The following is a 19,243-nucleotide window of genomic DNA, read 5'->3' as shown; positions in this document are numbered from 1 at the left end:
GTCACCAAGCTATTTATTTTTCTTTTATTATATGGCCACTCTCTTCGAATACTAAATCTGTAGTTTCGTCCATGCTCATTATAGAAGTTGCATGCCTCTTGTTCAGAATCAAACTCAATTCCAAGCTTTGGCGAATGATCAGTAACCAAAGTTTGATCACTATTCTTGCTTATATCTTCCATGTGTATTTTGGTCTCATAAAAATTACTGCAAGCATATGAACTTTTGGATTCATATATAAGTACTTAAAATTGACGTATTTTTTCAAAAGAAAAAACAAAAAGAACTAAAAACCAGCAAAAACCATGTCTATAATAAGGTAGAATGGCTTATTGGCAAACACAAGCCACAGAAATACAATCAAAAAATAAAAGGCAAGCACAAGTGACAAGAAAATAAAAAAATGGCTTAATCATAGAGATTAGAAGACCAAATTGGCGATTTCAGTAATGTCACAGTCATGCAATGCGCAAGTGCTACGCTATTATTTTGAAAAAGAGTGAGATTCATTACTAAAAAATTAGTTTTTTTCATGTGAATATCATATTTACTCACTTTTTTAAAAATGAATTGTACGGCACTTCTATATTTCACGACTGCAAATATCATTTATCTAAAAATTATAAAGTCGCACATCTCACCAATATCGCCACCTAAATCAAACAACCTTACAAAGAATCACCTGATAAGAAGTCAAACGCGGTTAGGGCTCAAAATTCAGCTTCGTTACACAGTCAGTAATTTCTATGCCAAGTATATGTTACTGAAGCATTACAAAACATACGACACTGAGTTTTGAATGCCTTTCGAAGTTCAAAATTAGTGTTCCCCTTCTTAGTAAACTCGGTCTTAAAAGGCGTTCAAAACCTCAGCAAAATGGAACTTAAAAACAGAATTACGTTGCAACTTGTCTATGCTAGAAAGAGACGAAAATGAAGGACTACAATTACAAATATATATTATAAAAGTAGATTCACAAATTGATGTAATTTTATATTATATTTTAGATTTATTTTATAATAAAAATAACTTTACAATCTGATATATTATATGAGATCATGTTTATAAGTTAACTTTGATAAAATCTTATTGTGACTATAACAGATGTAAAATGAACATGACTGCTCTAGCATACGAGCAAAGTTTTACTGAAAATTGATATGGTATTAGATGATTGAATTTTTTTTATTATATTTTATTTATAAATTTATCATTTAATATCACGTTATGGCATAATGAGAAGATGATGAAAATAGAGATCAGGAATATATTTTTTACCTAAGAAATAATTGTTCAGAAACATCCAAAACGCTTATCTCTGTTACCCTGAAACGATTAAAACGATGGGGAAAGCAAGTTAATGTACACACCAGCCGGCAGCCGCAGAGGCGATGGCATGATGCTTGTAATTGATGATCAGATTCCATGTGGATGAGTCTGATTGTCATACTTCCTCAAAGACGCGAGAGAGAGAGAAGCTTGCTAATTTAACTATCTGTAGATATACGCATGTGAATTACTGCATCCCACCAAAGAAAAAAACATGACGAATTATAATTAATACTCCTGTTTTTGGCTATCTAGCCTAGCTGCAGCGGCGGCGCTTGGGAGTTTTTGCTGGGATGCTATATTCCTTTGGCAGGGTTACGTGGATGGTAGCTGTGAAGATGGCGAGGCAGGGAGACAGCTGCTGCGGCAAGTGGGGCACGAGGCTTGGGAGGAGAACCATTCCTCGATGCAGTGTGCGTGGAACCCATGCGTACACTTTCCCAACACCCGAATGCGCTCTCCGTCCACGAACTCTGACAAGCAAATGGCACACTCGGCCTCTGTACCAGCCAGCTTCATCCCAGCCGAGAACACCAGCGTGGGAGCTGCCACCAACGGATCATCAGCTGCCCCTTTCTCCATGGCATCCTTCCGTTGATGCCGTAGCTGTTGTTCTCTTTCGGGGAGGCTGCTGCTGTCATTTGGTGGTGGGTGGCGATCATTACCACCGCGTAGAAAGCAGCGGATGGCGCCATTGAGAGCCAGAGCACATATAAGTGCGCAGAGGAGGACGATGAGGACTATAGCCACGTTTGCTTCAAAATCTCCCGAAGAATTTGAGTGGGGTTGTCGCCTGCAAGCGTGTGTTTCACATCTTGATGTTGTCGTTGTTGTAGAGGAGATTGGTGGAGGGATGTGTATTACATATGGAGCTGCGGCTGCCGCAACTACTGCTACTGGTTCTGGTACTGGTCGCATTTTGGGTATGCGCCCTTCCGAGTTTTGACGGTTGAAACTGAGGAAAGAAGGTATCTTTCTGGACTTTCAGGCTTTTGGCTTTTGAGTTGAGGTACTTATGTTCGGAGAGAGAGAGAGATTGCGTAGGAGTAGAGGCATGGTATCATTTTAAATGCTCTGGATTCTGAAAGCATCAAGAAATGCATATCGTATACTTGAGGACCTGTGGTTGTTACCATCTTACTTTTCGAATTTGCCTAAAAGGAAGTTGATCTTTTATGATGATAAAGTAACTCAAAGGTGGATAGTGGAAATATTTCTTTTATCTAATCTAATGTAATTTTATCATTATAATTTTTTTAAAATTTTATATAAAATATAATAAATAATTTAATTTTTTTATTTTTAAAATAATAATAATATTAAAATATAATATTATAATAATATTTTATTTAATTTTTAATTTTTATCTCATTTTAACTCATTATCTAAACCGTATATTTTTTTTTTTCCTTAAAAACGTTTCTTATGTGGGACTGGGCCTGCATATACTGTTCTTCCTTATTTTTTTCCCTCTAGCTTTATAAACTTATTTACCAACCGGATAAAAGCAAGCCTTTCACGTGAAACAAGCACTTTTAAGCACTATGGGATGCTTAAAAGAATCAACTTACAATTATTTTGTCCTTTATTATTTTCTGCGGTATATTTGTTATATCGCAGTTTTCCCTGTTTGACCTTTAATCTTCAAATGCATTTTCTGGTCAAGAGGCGGAAAAAACCGAAGGGATGCATTTTCGTCGTCCATCAGCTCTCATTCATCTAAATCCCGTCTCTGTTGGTACATTATGGGACACTAATTGGGACTTGATGTGAACACTATAAGCCCCGTTTGGATTGAGAAGTAATCTTAATTCATCTTATCTCATCACATCTTTTTATTATAATTTTTTTAAAATTTTTACATAAAATATAATAAATAATTTAATTTTTTCAAATTTTAAAATAATAATAATATTAAAAAATAATATTTTATTCAACTTTCATCTTAACTCATTATTCAAAAGGTAGATAAATTAATCTTTAATAAAACTCATTAAAGAATATATATTTTAGGTCCCATTTAGTTACAAGACTCAATTGAGATCAACTTAGTTCCGTCTAAATTTAAGCCGAATTTAATATCCAAATACTCAATTTTCAAATTATTAAATTTATCTCAATTTAAAATCTTCTTACATATAAAATCTACAACTTTTTTTAACTTAACATATCTTTATACGTAAGACTCATAATGTTTTTTAATTTTTCCTAAATGATACTAAACTCATCTTAATATTTAAATATATCTAAACTCATTTTAAACAAATCTCAATAACTTACTATATCTATTCTATTGATGGTATTCAATTCATTACCATCAATAGAGAATTTAGCTTAACTCATCCTCCAAACGAAATCTAAAACACCGTTCATCTTGTAAAGTGAGCCTCATATGCCTATGTTTTGGATTTTTTTTTTTTTAAATGTCAACAGTCGAAACAAAAGGCTGATAAACCAGTGGGCTTCGAAAATCGAAACCATTAAAGCTCAACAAACAGAAGCCGATCATAGAGTCATTTTTGTTCGTTTTAGGAGAGAGAGAGAGAGAGAGAGAGAGAGAGACGTCTCAATATTTCAGAAAGACGTAGGCACTGATGCCCCATGAGAGAGAGAGAGAGACGTCTCAAAGATTTCAGAAAGACGTAGGCACTAATGCCCCATGTCCATATTTTGTCTGCTGCTAGAAGTGTTTGAAGAATCGGACATCTTACAAGCTCGAGGCAAAGAACAGAGGCCCCGTGCAAGGACGCTGGTCCATGTATTATCATTCGTAGACTGGCCCACTTAAAAAGGCCCTACTTCTGGGACTAGAACTTTCGTTATTTATCATTCGTATCAGAGAAATAATATAGCAGACAATATATATATATATATATATATTGCAGATAGAAAAGGAGATTGCCTGCATCACACGTAACTAATTACCAGACAAGTTCATCTTCTAAACACTAACGTCAAATGCACTTGAAAGACTGGGGCCGGGTCTTTTTCAGCTGCAGCCATGCCCATGCGTCTAATAAATATGTTTGGTAGGAGTTGCTTTCCCTCCTCAGCATCCCACATTCTGATTAGCAGATTGTTTATATTGTCAATGTTCGTTCTTAAATCGAATATGGAGTTACCCATCTTTGTGCATGTAAATAAAAGAAACTTTGGCCTTGTTTTTCCACCTAGTTTTGCAAATTGCCAATGGCCAACTCAGTTTTGAGCAAAGGATGGAAATGGGCAGAAAAGGCGTTACACAAAATTAATCTACATAGAGGGAGTTAAAGAACAAACAACCTATCGAGTCATGTCGGCTTGCAAATATAATATAATTTTTCGGGTTCTAAAGCCGAACGTGTTGATCAAGTGTTGGGATGCTGTTTATGCTGCCGATCTGTTCAGGAGGATGATGTAGTTTTGAATTATAGTGAACTTTGTCTGCACTTCTCCTCAATGGATGATAAGTCGTATTCATTAGAGATCTTCATGATGGTGGGCCTCTAAATTCATTCAGCACCCTTGGTTGTGGGTAACTTCTGCCGTTTGAGCAAAGGCGTTTCGGTTGCTCATCAAATGTTGGTTGGAATAGGAGCTAACCCCTCTTGCTGTCATTAAAGAAACTTCATTTATTTGCTTACCAAAATTTTGGCCCTGAAATTGACCTTGTGATTTATCCCAGACGGCATGCAGCTTGATCCAGTTTTCAGGTTTTTAAGGGTGGCCGTAGCTCTCTATCAAAGTATATATATAGGGAATTGTTTTCTCAATTGCATTTACCAAGAGGATCAGTGGCATAACAAGGAACTTTTACTAGGGGTGCCAACTTTTTTATTGTGTGACACGTTTATATAAAATAAAATAAAACTATAAAATTATAAAAATATAACTATATATAAAATTAAATCTCAATAATTTGTTATGTACATATAGAAATAAAATTTTAAAAATGCAACTTAATATATATTTTAAATTTTTGACTATAATATTTCATGAAATTATATTAATCCGTTATTATTTTTGTAATGAAATATTTAGAATTTATTTTCTTTATAGAAACTATCAAGCTATCTCTTAGAAGAATATCTTTTATTCTTGTATATAAGCTAGTTTATCAAGTTTCATACAAAATCTAGATATTTTCGTATCACATTAAGTATATAATACTATAATTAAGACCTTAATTAAGTTTTTTTTTTTTTCGCTCAATGAAGTTTAGAGGATAAAACTTTTCAACTATTTTTCATTTAAATCATCAATTTTAAATGATTTTTCTTATATTTTCACTTTAGATTCCATATTAAAAAGTCTAATATTGTACAACAAAAAAATTTAAGATCTATATTAATAAGTTTATTATTTTTCTTAAATTTAATTTTAATTTAATTTTAGTGAGGCCACATCTTTAAAAATAAGTAATACATAAAAATTATATAAAATTTTAGAACTACAGGAAAAAAATGGAGAAAAACATTTCTAATTATATTGAAATTTTAGAAAATCTGAAAGGACATATAGGGATTGTAAATTTTTTTAGGGTGGTCATTTGTTTTATTTATAGAATTATAAATAAAATATAGGATATATTTTAAATTTTTTAAAAATTTTGGGAGGCTTTAGTCATAACGTAGGTTCGCTGTTGAAAACGATACAGATAATTCATCAACAAAACTAACATTTATAGTGTTAGTCACACCAACACAATAAGATGTAAATAAAATGAAAGTATAACATACGTATCTATCTTTCAATTTTTATACAAAATAAGAAAACAGTTAGATATTGCACCTTTATCTCACTTCCATTCGACGTAGAACTGTCTATCAACTCTTAAATGAGCTATTGTCTCTTTAATATATGAAAATGCTATATACCATATGTCACAAGCGGATCCATGAAGGGTGTGGAAGCAGAGCAAGAAGGGTAGTGTATCGAGAGAAGTCTGCGGAAGTGAAGGAAGAATATCTCATCTGTCGGTCAAAGAGTCAAAGGGAGATATGTTTCAATTTAGTCCAAGTTCGTAGCCGTTGGATGATTCTGATCTAGAGCATCTGGTGAAGACATGTGGCATAATTATAATTTATTATATTTCCGTTTTGATTGCAAGTTGTGATTTTATTTTTATCATTTCCATATCGTCTCTAATTCCCGTTATATCCATTTAGCTGTCAATGGTTCATTGGTTGGGACCACTTGGATGGAACGTTCGGTTAGTTGTTACTGCTGTAGTAACAATATATCAGGGATCTGCATTAAGGTTGTTTTATGCGAAAATGAAATGGGTGTGTGTGAACTGTTACATTATACTGTCAACCTATTTATGTTATATTATGTTGATGTAACATTATACATTTATTTATGTAACAATTGATCTAATGATTGATGGACAATTTCATATTAACATAGTATAATAAAAGTGAAACCAGGGTCAACACATTAAGATTAAAAAAAAAAATAGTGAAGCACTCTTTTGCCCCAGTGATTTTTTTAAAGTATTTCCGACTTATGTCACATAATATATAATATTTTTTAAATAATTCATATGATAGTTGTGTATAAATTGTATTAATAATATGTGTTATAATTTGAGAAGTGATATAGCTACAAAGAATATTAAAAATATAATTCTACCATGGTAATTTGGAACCGGAAATGTGGGAGGAAACAAGAAAGCTTCGATAATAGGGATAACAGAGAGAGAGAGAATATCTTATTTTATTTCATTTGAGTAAAAAGTACTATCATCCTGAATGTACATGTGTTAATGTATTTATACTTACAACAAAGTAAAAGAAAGAGACCAAACTAATTGTTACATCATCACAAATGATAGTTACAAATGCACATTTAGAAAAATATACTTATAAAAGTCTCCCTCAAGATGGAGTATAGATATTTAGAACACCCAGCTTGCCAAGTAAAGAATAAAATTAAAGAGAGCCTAAAGCCTTGGTAAAAATGCCATTCAACTTGAGAAGTAACATGAAGTGTTTTGATGACGTTGTCTTGCAATTTTTCTCTCACAATGTGACAATTTATTTCTATGTATTTTGTTCTTCAAGGAAGACAGGATTTGCAGTAATTTGGAGTGCAGTCTTATTGTCACAAAATACAAGTGCTGGTTATGAATGCAATATATGAAAATCCTTCAACAAAATAAGCAACCATGTAAGTTCACAAGTAATAGAGGCCATAGCCCTATATTTTGCTATCTTGAAATAGTTTATTGCTTCTTTGACTTCCAAGAGATTAAGGAATCTCCAAGAAAGAAACAAAACCCAGTGGTTAACCTTCTAGTATCAACACATCGAGCCCAATTCAAATCACAAAATGCTTTGCGATGAAAATTAGAAGCTACAGGAAAAAAAAGATCTTGTCCAAGAGTGCCTTTCAAGTATCTAAGCACTATGTGGATAGCATCCAAGTGAGGTTGCCTTGGTTTATCTATGTATAGAATTAAGACTTGCACTGAATATGCAAGATCTGATCTTCATATAGTTAAGTGAATGAGTCTCCCAATCAGTCTGCAATAGCTAAAAGGATCTTCTAGAAGATCACCATCAGTTTTAGAGAACTTCACATTCTGCTCCATAGGAAATGTTACTGATTTTGCAATAAAGAAGCCCGAGTATTGTAAAATATCTAAGGCATATTTCCTTTGTCATAATGTAATGCCTTTAGAAGATCTAGCAAACTCCAACCCAAGAAAATATTCCAGATCACCCAAATCCTTTATTTTGAATCTTCTATCCAGAAAAGTTTTCAATTGAGAAATAGAATTAAGTCATTACTAGCTAGGATTATGTCATCAATATATACTAGTAAAGCATTGAAGGAACTATTTGTTGACTTGATGAATAAGGAATGATCAGATTTTGTGTGCTGAAATCCATAATCAACAATAGCAATAAACAATTTAGAAAACCAATGTCTAGAAGCTTGTCTTAGGCCATAAAGAGAATTATGCAATCTACAAACTCTTGAGTCCCCCTGCTGTGCATAGTCAGGTGGAATGACCATATAGACCTCTTCATTCAAATCCCATATAAAAATGCATTATTTACATTCAGTTGATGTAAACACCAGTTTTTAACAGCTGCTAGAGCCAAAAAGCATCTCATTGTAGTCAGTTTGCAATTAGAGAAAAAGTCTCCTGAAAATCAAGACCCTCAATTTGGTTGTAGCTCTTAGTAACTAAATGAGCTTTGTACCTTTCAATGGTACCATCAGCTTTGTACTTAATTCTACATACCCACTTATAGACTATCGGTTTCTTTCTTACAGGTAAAATAGTAAATGTCCAAGTCTCGTTTGCCTTAAGGGTTTTAATTTCAGCATTCTTTCCTTCTTGCCATTTAGAAAATTGTATAGCTTAAGAAAAAGATTGAGGTTAAGAATTAGAGGAGATAGCCAAGGAAAAATGTTTATGAGAATGAGAGAGTTTATAATAAGAAAGAAGATTAGAAAACATAAATTTGATTCTTGAAGAATTATTTGCCAAGGAAACAGATTGTAATGGAGAATGAGAAGCTAGTTGATAGTGATAATCTTGCAAATAACTTGGTGGTTTTCTTAATCTTGTAGACTGTAGAATGGGAGTTGAAATGGATTGATCTATGGGGTTTGGAGCAAGAAGAGAAGAAGAAGAATATGATGGAGAAGAGGGAGAAGAATTTACAGTGTTCAGAGAATAATTTACTATGATTGAAGGAGAAAAAATTGAGTCTAAAAAATCAAAAGCAGATTTTAGAAAGACAAATGAATTTGAAGAGGTGGGCAAAAGAGAAGAAAAGGAAAAATGAAAAACAGTTTCATGAAATATAACATCTTGGGATACAAATGTTTTGTGTGTTTCAAGGTCATACAATTTGTATGATTGTATCCTTTGATTGCAAAGGGGTAGCTAATGAATATGCATTTTCTGACTCTTGAATCAAACTTGAATCTGTCTCAAGTTAGGGTAGAGGCAAAGCAAAGGCAACTAAAGACTTTGAAGTGACTGTAATAAGGAGGTGTAGAGTACAAATTTTCATATGGAGATTAATTAGAAAATAATGGAATTGGTGTGAGATTGATCAAGTGAAGGGCAACTAGGATACAATCACCCCAAAAATTGAGTGGTAATGAAGCTTAAAATTCTAAGGTTCGAGCAACATTTAACAAATGTTGGCATTTTCTTTCAACTACACCATTTTATTGTGATTTTTTAAAACAACTTTTCTTATGTATAATACCTTTAGAAGATAAAAATTATGGCATGTGAAATTCAATCCCATTATCAGTTCTTATTTTCTTGATTTGGGTTTGAAATTGAGTCTGACCTAGATGAAATAAAGACTGCAAATAAGGTATAGTTTGAGACTTATTTTGCAGAAGGCACACCCAAATAGATTTGGAATAGTAATCCAATATGGTAGGAAAGTATTTGGTCTAGTTGGCCCTAATATTCTAGAGAGAGAAGCTCTCCCTTCTCTCTAGAAGTCCAAGCCGTAAACCACCTCAGAGAAGGGGGGGGGGGAGCTTTGGCTCCTCCTTCCAGTCAATGCATTTGGGTTTTAATTTTTTTTTTCCTGTCTAAGCATGGAGAAGTGGCGTTTGATGTTTCTAGTGACCAGCGAGCACCATGCACCCTACCGCAGGGTTCTTTAGCCGTTGATCTTCTAGACTACCAAAGAGTTAGCAAAAAGGAGAGGCACGTGCGCGCATGGTCTCCACATGCCACCACACAGAGGGCTTTGCTGCCACCACGCGCAGCATTTTTGGGGTCAACAAGTCTGGAAGTTTCAGGATTGACGGTTCGGCACACTCCTAGTGTGGCACGTGTCCTTCACGGGCCACTATAGTCTCCTTGTGTAGTGTTTTTTCGGTTTTATTTGTATTTCTAGTTTCTGTTTTGTTGTATTTCAGTTTTTTCGATATTTTCTGTGTATTTCCATTTTGTTATTTGTTGTTGTTTGAGTTTACGTTAAAATAATAAGAAATAGACTATTAGACTTGTGGTCTATAGCAGGAAAACCCTCTCCTCATTTGGAGAATGGGAGATGGTTGTCCCACTCTTCCTTAGAAGGATTGGAGTTGGTGTTATTTCTCCTCCTTTGGAGGATGGAGGATGAATATTTCTGTTTATACAGAGTGCTGTATTTTCAAATAGACCGGGATGGACACATCTGTTGTTATAAAGTCTCACATTTCAGAAGGCCTTGTCATGTGAGAGTTTATAGAAGCTAAGAAGATGCCTGTTACAAAGAAATTTGTATGCAAAAAAACCTCAAATAAAGTCTTATAAAGTCTTATAAACCTCAAATAAGAAGATGAGTAGTTTGGCTTATAATATGGATTTTTTTCCTGTATTTATCAGTTATAGCTGTAACTTTGGTTTTATTTGAATGAAATAAAGTCTATTTCCTATATATATATATATATATATATATATATATATTTGGCTAAATTTGGACCCCACAAATCACAGTGTATCAGATCAAAAGCAAAAGTAGAAACAGTTTCAATAGATGGAAAATGTAAGCATTTTTGTTTAGTTAATGGAAAAATTGTACAAATAGAAGAATCTGAAAATTTTGTTATGTTCAGATCTGGTACACAATTATTGAGAAGTTTCAACTTAGAAAAAGTAATATGACCTAGCCTACAATACCACATATTCAATTTTGATTTATTGAAGAAGAAACAGAACAACAAACCAAGGATCTTTACAGTCGTTGATATCAACAAGCTCTCTCTTCACCAATTCCAATCATTGTCCTTGTAGATAGGTCTTAAATGAAACAAAAATTTGATGCAAAAACAAGGCAATAGGAAGAATCATATGTTAGTTTGCTGGTAGAGATAAGATTGAAGAAAAATGAAAGAACACAAAGTATATTTTGTAGGATGAGTTGGTCAAATAGGTGAATAGTTCCAGTATGTGTTACTTAAACTGAATCACCATTTGGTAATTTAATAGAAGAACTAATTCAAGAATTTATAGAAGAAAAATAACTAGTGGGGTTAACCATGTGGTCTGTTGATTGAGTATCAATTAACCAGGGTATATATTTACTTGCAAAATTATCAGAGGGAGGCATTTGTGGATTTGGAATAATACCAGAGGTTGGAAGGGAAGTGACTTGATTGACAAAATGGTTGATGGTTTGTGGCTTTAGCATGGCAAGAAGTTTCTGGTATTGATCTTGAGTCAATGAGAGTTATAAGACATAATCACTTGCTTTACTAGTAGAAGAAGAAGTCTGATTTACTAAAGGAGTAACTCGTCTCTTTGACTTGAAACCATGAGGAAAACCATGAATTTGATAATACTTCTCAGATGTATGTCTTTTGTATACAAAATGACTACACACAGGTTTGTCCTTGCGAAAACTGATTTGCCTTGAGGTAAAATTTCCAGTTTTGGCTGGCTTTGCTGTCAAAGTAGCAATTGACTCAAGACTAGGCACAATAGTGTTTACAGTAATTTCTCATTATTTCTCTTCTTGTAATACTAAGACAAGCACTTTATTAATGGATTGAAAAGGATCAAGCAACAAAAGCTGACTTCTTATGCTGCACGATATATTCTTCGTGTTGTGTCTCCTACAAAAAATTGTGGCAAATTTAAGGGTTTCAACTGAACATTGTGGCAAATTATGTATGTAATTTGCCAACTCATCCTAATGAGACTTCAAATCTATTTAATAGTCATACACATATTTGTGTTCTTGCTTTAAATAACTAATGGCTTTTCTTAATTGAAAAATTCTCATACGGTTACCTTGCAAAAATCGATCCTTTAGATCCTTCCACATGTCTGCTGCGTTGTCAATGTAAATGCTCGAACCGATGTTCATAACAATTGGGTTTATGATCCACAAATCCACCATATCATTGCATAGGACCCACGCTGAAGAGAGAGGGTCAGCTTTATAAATCGGCTTCTTAAGGATTCCAGTAATAAATCCTATTTTGCTTTTGGCATTGAGGGCTTTTGACATCAATCTCATCCATGGATGATAGTTCTCATCAGTTAATCGTTCGGTCATGAGCAAAATCCTAGGATTTTCTCCATGATGAAGAAGATAGGGTTTGAAGGATATTTGAGTGAAATTTGAGAAATTATAGTCAAAGTTTATGGCAAAAATATTCCAGAACAATTAGATTACTCTAATACCATGACAAAAATGGAACTCTGCCATGGTGATTTGGGAACCTAAGATGTGGGAGGAAACAAGAAAGCTTCGAGAATAGAGATAACAGAGAGACAGAGAAAATATCTTATTTTATTTCATCTGAGTAAAAAAGTAATATCATCCTTAATGTACACGTGCCAATATATTTATACTTACAACAAAGTAAAAGAAAGATACCAACCTAATGGTTATATCATCATAATTGATAGTTACAAATGCACATTAGAAAAATATACTTTTAAGAAAGAGATCTCATAAAAGTAAATCTACAAATGAACATGGCATCATATGATATATTATATCTACTTTATAATAAAAGTAATTTTATAATCTAATGTATCACATCAAATCAAGTTTTTTATGAGGTTGAAAAGGGGTCCTCTCATTCTTTGAGGGGTGAGGTGCTGTCTTTGCCTTGGCAAAGGGCTGTCACTTAGACTTTGTTTGAAATGAAAGGATGAAAGAAGAACTAGAAAGATTGTGGGAAGGATTCGTTTTATCGAACAAGAGAAACATGAAGTATTGTTGGATCCAACAACAATGGACAGATCATTAACAAAAAGAAAGTCTTGTCTTTTAGCATTGATAATTGCAAACAAGATGATTAACAAAGAGGCTTTTAGGACAACTATGTCCAAAATATGGAGACCAAAAGAATGGATATAGCTTAAAGATGTTGGGGAAAATCGTGTCCTATTGAAGTTTCAATATAAATGTGACAAGTGCAAAGTTATAAAGGAAAGGCCTTGGTTTTTTAACAGATGTTGGTTTGCCTTTAGGAATTTGATGGTAACACTCCATTGAAGGATATTCCTTTCTCTACCAAAACATTTTAGATTCAAATCTATAATATGCTTCTTGCAAGTATGACAGTAAAGGTGGGATTTCAAACAGGTTCTAGTATGGGGAAGGTAATGTAAGTTGAGACAGATGAAAAATGGTTTGGCTGTAGAAAATTCCTACATGTCAAAGTGGAGATCGACATCTCCAAGCCATTAACAAGAGGAAATTTTTAATCATTGATCAGAAGCAAGTATGGATTTCATTCAAGTATGAAAGACTTCATTCGTTTTATTTTCAATGTGGTGTCATCAAACATATATAGAAGCATTGTTCAGGCATTAATCATGATAGAGACACTGCATAGGGGAAGAATCGGTATAGTCCTTGGTTACGTGCAAACCCTACTAAGTCAAATGAAAATGCAACTAGGAGGTACGATGGAGACACTGATCAGCAATCACAGCACAGTCGGCAGCAATGGAGCTGAGGGGAGGTGCTCAATAAGGAAATTTATTAAGCCAGAATTCCAGGGTTACTCACTAGAAAAGATGGATGAAATCCTTGTAAAGTAGGAATTGAGGGAACAGTTAAGAAAAGTTGCCAATATTGAAAAGTTGTCAAATAAGGATAGAGAGGGAATAGTTTTGACTTCCTTTCCCCCCATTATTGTGGATCTAGTACTTAATGGGAAGGAAATGAAGAAGAAAAGTCAACATAGTACGAGGGATAGTGACATTATGCATGAAGAGGAAATTGAGGAGATGGAGGATCAAGCACAAAGGGCAAATTCACCTACAATTGTCATCTCTAAACCAAGTTTGTCTATTGCAAATCAAGCAAGTTCTTTGGAAAAATTCCTCTGTCATCAAATCCAAGAACTTGCTAATTCCAAAAAACAAGCCAAATGGATAAAGAGAGCTAGAGATAAGTTCTTTAATAAATTGTTTTCTAATCCTATGACTAATAAATTGTATATTGTCACCTAGTTTTAACAAAAGATATGGTAGTAATTTTGTGGGGGAAGGTATCGATAGTAGCTATTGTTGAACCCAAGGTTTTAAATTTTGTGTAATTAGATATCTACACATGGATTTTGATAATAACAAATAAATTTAAAAAATAAAGAAGTTTCAAACTCAAGTTGTCTACACAATGGAGTCAAGTACATCAATGAAACAAGCATGAGCAAGAAGGAAACAAGTTCACATTAAAGTCATAGAGTAATGTTGTAAATCTCTTAAAAATTCGTAATTAGGATTAAGGCTCAAAATTAATATTTTATCATAAAGCATTAAAATATATTTTCTACATGTGCATGAATATTTTGAAAATTAAATTTGAAAATTTTGAAAGATGATTGATTGTCATCTTTCACATGTGCATACCTTGATTAAAGGGTTGAACTTTGAAAATATTAAAGATAATTGATTGTCATCTTTCACATGTGCAGATTTTATTTGAATATTTTTAAAAGTGATTGATTTTTTTTTTTACTTATGCAAAAGGTAGTTGATTTTGTTTGAAAATTTTGAAAAGTAAAGTGTGCTCCTTTTGTCATATGCAAAAAGTAAAAGATTAGGTTTGAATTTTTTTAAAAGTAAAGTGTGCTCATTTTGTCATATGTCAAAAGTAAAAGATTAGTTTTGAAATATTTGAAAAATGAATGATGTTGTCTTTGACAATTGAAAAAAAAGAATCTTTTATTTGAATTTTTTGAAAAAGTGAATGATATTGTCTTTGACATATGAATCTTTTTAAATTTGAATATGAAGTCTTATATGCCTATAAATAAATCATTTGAGAGCTTCACATTTACAACATTAAGAGCATACAACATTCATTCAAAGCTTTCATTCTCTCTTCTCTAAGTATTGAGCTTTAATTCTTGTTCATTTTGAGAGAAATAGTTTGTGCTGTATTGTTCTTATTCTACTCATTGATGAGTGTTTTTTGATAACCTACCCACTATCAGCTCTTGTATCAGTAAAAGGGTATGTATAACTCTTATGCGTGTGAAAGTGTTTTACACAGGGAATAGTTGAATCACCACGTGTAAGGTGATTGCAAGTGTAGAGGGTATTCTACACGGATCCTTTGTAGCGGTATTATTCAAAAGTGTAATAGGTTTTTATCTCCACCTGAAGGAAGTTGAATAGTGAATTTGGGAATCCTCAAGTGATAGCTTGAGACGAGGACGTAGGTAGTGGGGCCGAACCTCGTTAACATACTGAGTTTACTTCTCTCCTACCCTTATTCTTTATATTTATTACTATTTTGTATTTTGTTTATATTTTATATTGTATATTTGATTTATAATTGTTATTTTTTTAATACAACTCAATTCACGCCCCCTCTTGTGTTAGTCATCTGGGCAACAGCTATATTAAAAGACCCAAAACAATGGCTTCATCTAGTGAAAACTTGTACCAGGAAGAGTTGGTGGTGGCTACTAAGTAGCACTATCAACAACCATGAATTGTATAAGTTGAAATGACCGAGGGCTTGAAAACCCTCTGATAGTTCGAGAGCTTCACCTCATGGTGAAGAACTAATATCCAAAGTTCATTTTCCTTATTGAAACCAAGTGCGGTAGAAGCAAAGTTGAGAAAGTGAGAAATGTTTTAGGCCTAAAACCTAGTTTTGTGGTGGATAGTAAAAGTTTATGTGGTGGAATTGTTTTTCTATGGAAAGATGATAGGAAGGCAATGATAGAATCCTATTCTAAATACCATATTTAGAGTTTCTCACTCTGATGAGAGGGATTAGGGGTGAAAAAAAAACTGATGAACTAGTAAATCGGATTGATCGGACCGGTTTGGTCCGGTATCGAGTTCGGTCCAGTCTAGTATCAGTTTCTTTTTTCTCAAAATTGATCAAAATCAGTCCAGTTTCAATTTTCCTTTTTTTGACATCGAACCGATTCATATATATATTCTAATTTTTTATATTTTATAAAATGTTATATATATAATTATATATAATTTTTTTTTTGTATTATATGAAAAATTACCAATTAATATAGTATTAAATTTTAAAATCCTATATAAATAAATATATTTTATCATTATAGTCTAATGCTATATCACTATATATTATAACATACAATAATATAGCACTATATTATATATTATCACTATATTATTATAAAATATAATATATATAGTATATTATATATACTACGTAATAAATCGGAAGTGCTGGTTTAGGGTAGCCGATACAATATCGGTTCTTCAAATTTCATAACCGATATATATCGGTTTGGTTTTAAAATATGTCCAAAATCAAACCAAACTGGACCGATTACACTCCTAAGAGAGAGGAGTGCATGGATGTTAATTGGTTTTTATGGAAATCTAATGACTAATAAAAGAAAAGACAGTTGGAGACTACTTAGAGCTTTGAAACCAAAGTTGAGATGGCTTGGATTTGCATGGAAGATTTCAATGAGATTATGCATTAGAATGAGAAGTTTCAAGCAGCTGTGAGACCCTTTATAGTTAGATGGAAGATTTGAGATTAGCAATTAAAAAATGTGGCTTAAGCAACTTGGGCTTTCAAGGTGACAAATATACTTGGTACAACAATAGAGAAGGGTCCCAGTTTACTAAAGAAAGGCTTGAAAGAGCTTTTGGTAACTCTAGATGGCATGATTTATTTGCTAATACTACAGTGAGAATAGAAGCAACTCAGACCTCAGATCATAGATCTCTCATAATCACTATGGATTCTAGAGTGCAAGGTGAAAGAGGAGGAGAAAGGCCCTTTCGATATGAAGCCAAATGTGCCTAAAGAGAGGATTGTCACAAGCTGATCGAGGAAGTTGGGAAAAAGCCAATACTAGCAGCTAATAAGTTAAATATGACTCCTGAAAGTCTTCTCAGATGCAAAACAAAGCTAAAGAAGTGGAGTAAAAAGAGCTTTGGGAACTCTAAAAAGCTTATTAATTCCAAACTTCATCAGGTTTCAAATCTCCCGAAGTCTAACAAAGTTGATCAGGTAAACAACATCAAGGTTTTACAAACGGAGGTTGACAAGCTTCTTGAAGATAAGGATATAAACTGGAAACAAACGGCAAAGCAGAAGCAGTGAAGGGAATGAGATATAAATACAAAGTTCTTTCATCAATGTGCTAACCAAAAAGGGAAGACCAATTCTATAAAAAAAAATATTAAAGATGAAAGAGGAAAAGAAGTTGTATCTCCATAGGCTGAATAGTTCCAGAGCTATTTCCAGGAGCTCTTTTCCACATCTCAACCAGAAGGCATTGCTGACTGCTTGAGGACTTTGAATGTTAGAGTGAAAATTTACATAAATAACAACCTCATAAAGAAACTAATCACTTAGGAAGTTGAGGAGGCCATATTCCAAATGAACTCTTTTAACTCTTCTGGACCAGATGGATTTCCACCTGCCTTCTATCAGAATCATTGGAGCTTTATTGGCAAAGAGGTTAGTGAAGCTGCTCTGCATGTGGTGAACTCAGATGGTTTGGTTGCTAAGATCAATGAAACCCATATGGTTTTAATTCCCAAGATAAAATCTCATTCCAAAGTAACTAATTTTAGACCTATAAGTCTGTATAATGTCCTTTATAAAATCATATAGAAAACTCTTGCCAATACACTGAAAAAAATTCTTCCATAGATGATCTCCCATACTCAATCTGTATTTGTGCCTGACAGATTAATATCTACTAATGTTATTGTTCCTTTTGAGGCAATGCACACTATGAATAGCAAGCTCACAGGTAAGTCTGAACATATGGCCTTAAAACTGGACATGAGTAAAGCATATGATTGAATCGAGTGGAAGTTTCTCAAAGCAATAATGATCAAGTTGGGTTTTGCTTAAAGATGGGTTGATGTGGTAATGAATTGCATTGAGTCTGTTTCATACTCAATTATGATCAATGGTATACCTCAACAAGCCTTTAAACCATTAAGAGGAATTAGGCAAGGTGACCTCTTATCACCTTATCTATTCTTCTTATGTGCAAATGTGCTGAGTTCTATGCTAAACCATGTAGAAAGGACAGGAGCTATCACATATATTCCAATTGTTTGATGCAAATTACATATTAATCATCTTTTCTTTACAGATGATAGTTTGTTTTTTCTATAAAGCAAATTTTCTTGAATTGCAAATTGATTCATATTCTAAACTTGTGTGAAAAGGCATATGGACAAAGGTTAAATAAGAAGAAAACTTCCATCTAGTTTAACAGAAATACACCAGGAGAAGTTCAGGAAATCATTATGAACATAGCAAGAGTCAGATCAACTGCGTCTTATGATAAATATCTTGGTTTGCCAACTTTAGTTGGTAAATCTTGAGCCCATTCCTTTAAAAGTATCTTGGATAGAGTTAGATTCAGGATTTGCATCAACAAAGTCAAGACCCTTTCTTAGGCAGGCAAAGAAATCCTTCTTAAGTCAATAGTGCAAACTCTTCCTACATATAATATGGGAGTCTTTAAACTTCTTTGCAATCTTCTCAACAACATTAATGGAATTATTCAGAATTATTGGTGGGGTCAACAAGATCAAGGAGGAAAATTCATTGGAGTTCATGGAGTATAATAGGAAACGCAAAATCAGCGGGAGACATGAGATTTAGAGATCTAGAGAGCTTTCAATCTAGATATGCTTGCAAAGTAAGGTTGGTGCTTATTACAGTACCCTCAATCGCTAGCATATCAAGTTCTAAAGATGAAATATTTCCCAAAGGATACATTTCCAAGCTAGAATTGGCAGCACCTCTTTCATATGGAGAAGTATCATTGTTGCCAGACCATTACTGGAACAAGGCACAATTTGGAGAATAGGGAATGAAGATCATCCATCTCTAATTGATGAAATCATTTTTAGACAGGAAGCTGATATTATAAAAAAAAAAAAAGTCCTCAAGCTGCAGTATTAGCCTTGATAAACTAACTTGGAAAGGATTTGTGATAGGAAATTCACAGTAAG

The 19,243-nt window shown here is 33.4% G+C and overlaps 1 protein-coding gene across 1 annotated transcript; it reads right to left on the bottom strand.

The window, feature by feature from the left end:
• Positions 1-1,253: 1,253 nt before the first annotated feature.
• LOC122280589 (RING-H2 finger protein ATL79-like) lies at positions 1,254-2,467 on the bottom strand. Its single transcript, XM_043091551.1, has one exon. It carries the CDS (start codon positions 2,245-2,247, stop codon positions 1,645-1,647), a length of 603 nt encoding a protein of 200 aa, XP_042947485.1. The 5' UTR covers positions 2,248-2,467; the 3' UTR covers positions 1,254-1,644.
• Between the last annotated feature and the right edge of the window lie 16,776 nt (positions 2,468-19,243).

The sequence above is a fragment of the Carya illinoinensis genome, chromosome 11 (assembly GCF_018687715.1).
Source record: "Carya illinoinensis cultivar Pawnee chromosome 11, C.illinoinensisPawnee_v1, whole genome shotgun sequence".
NCBI classification, from domain to species: domain Eukaryota; kingdom Viridiplantae; phylum Streptophyta; class Magnoliopsida; order Fagales; family Juglandaceae; genus Carya; species Carya illinoinensis.
This window is presented reverse-complemented; position numbering and strand designations above follow the sequence as displayed.

Bases quoted from the DNA above. Each gene is read 5' to 3' on its own strand.
- LOC122280589 (XM_043091551.1), bottom strand. From the start codon at position 2,247: ATGCGACCAGTACCAGAACCAGTAGCAGTAGTTGCGGCAGCCGCAGCT.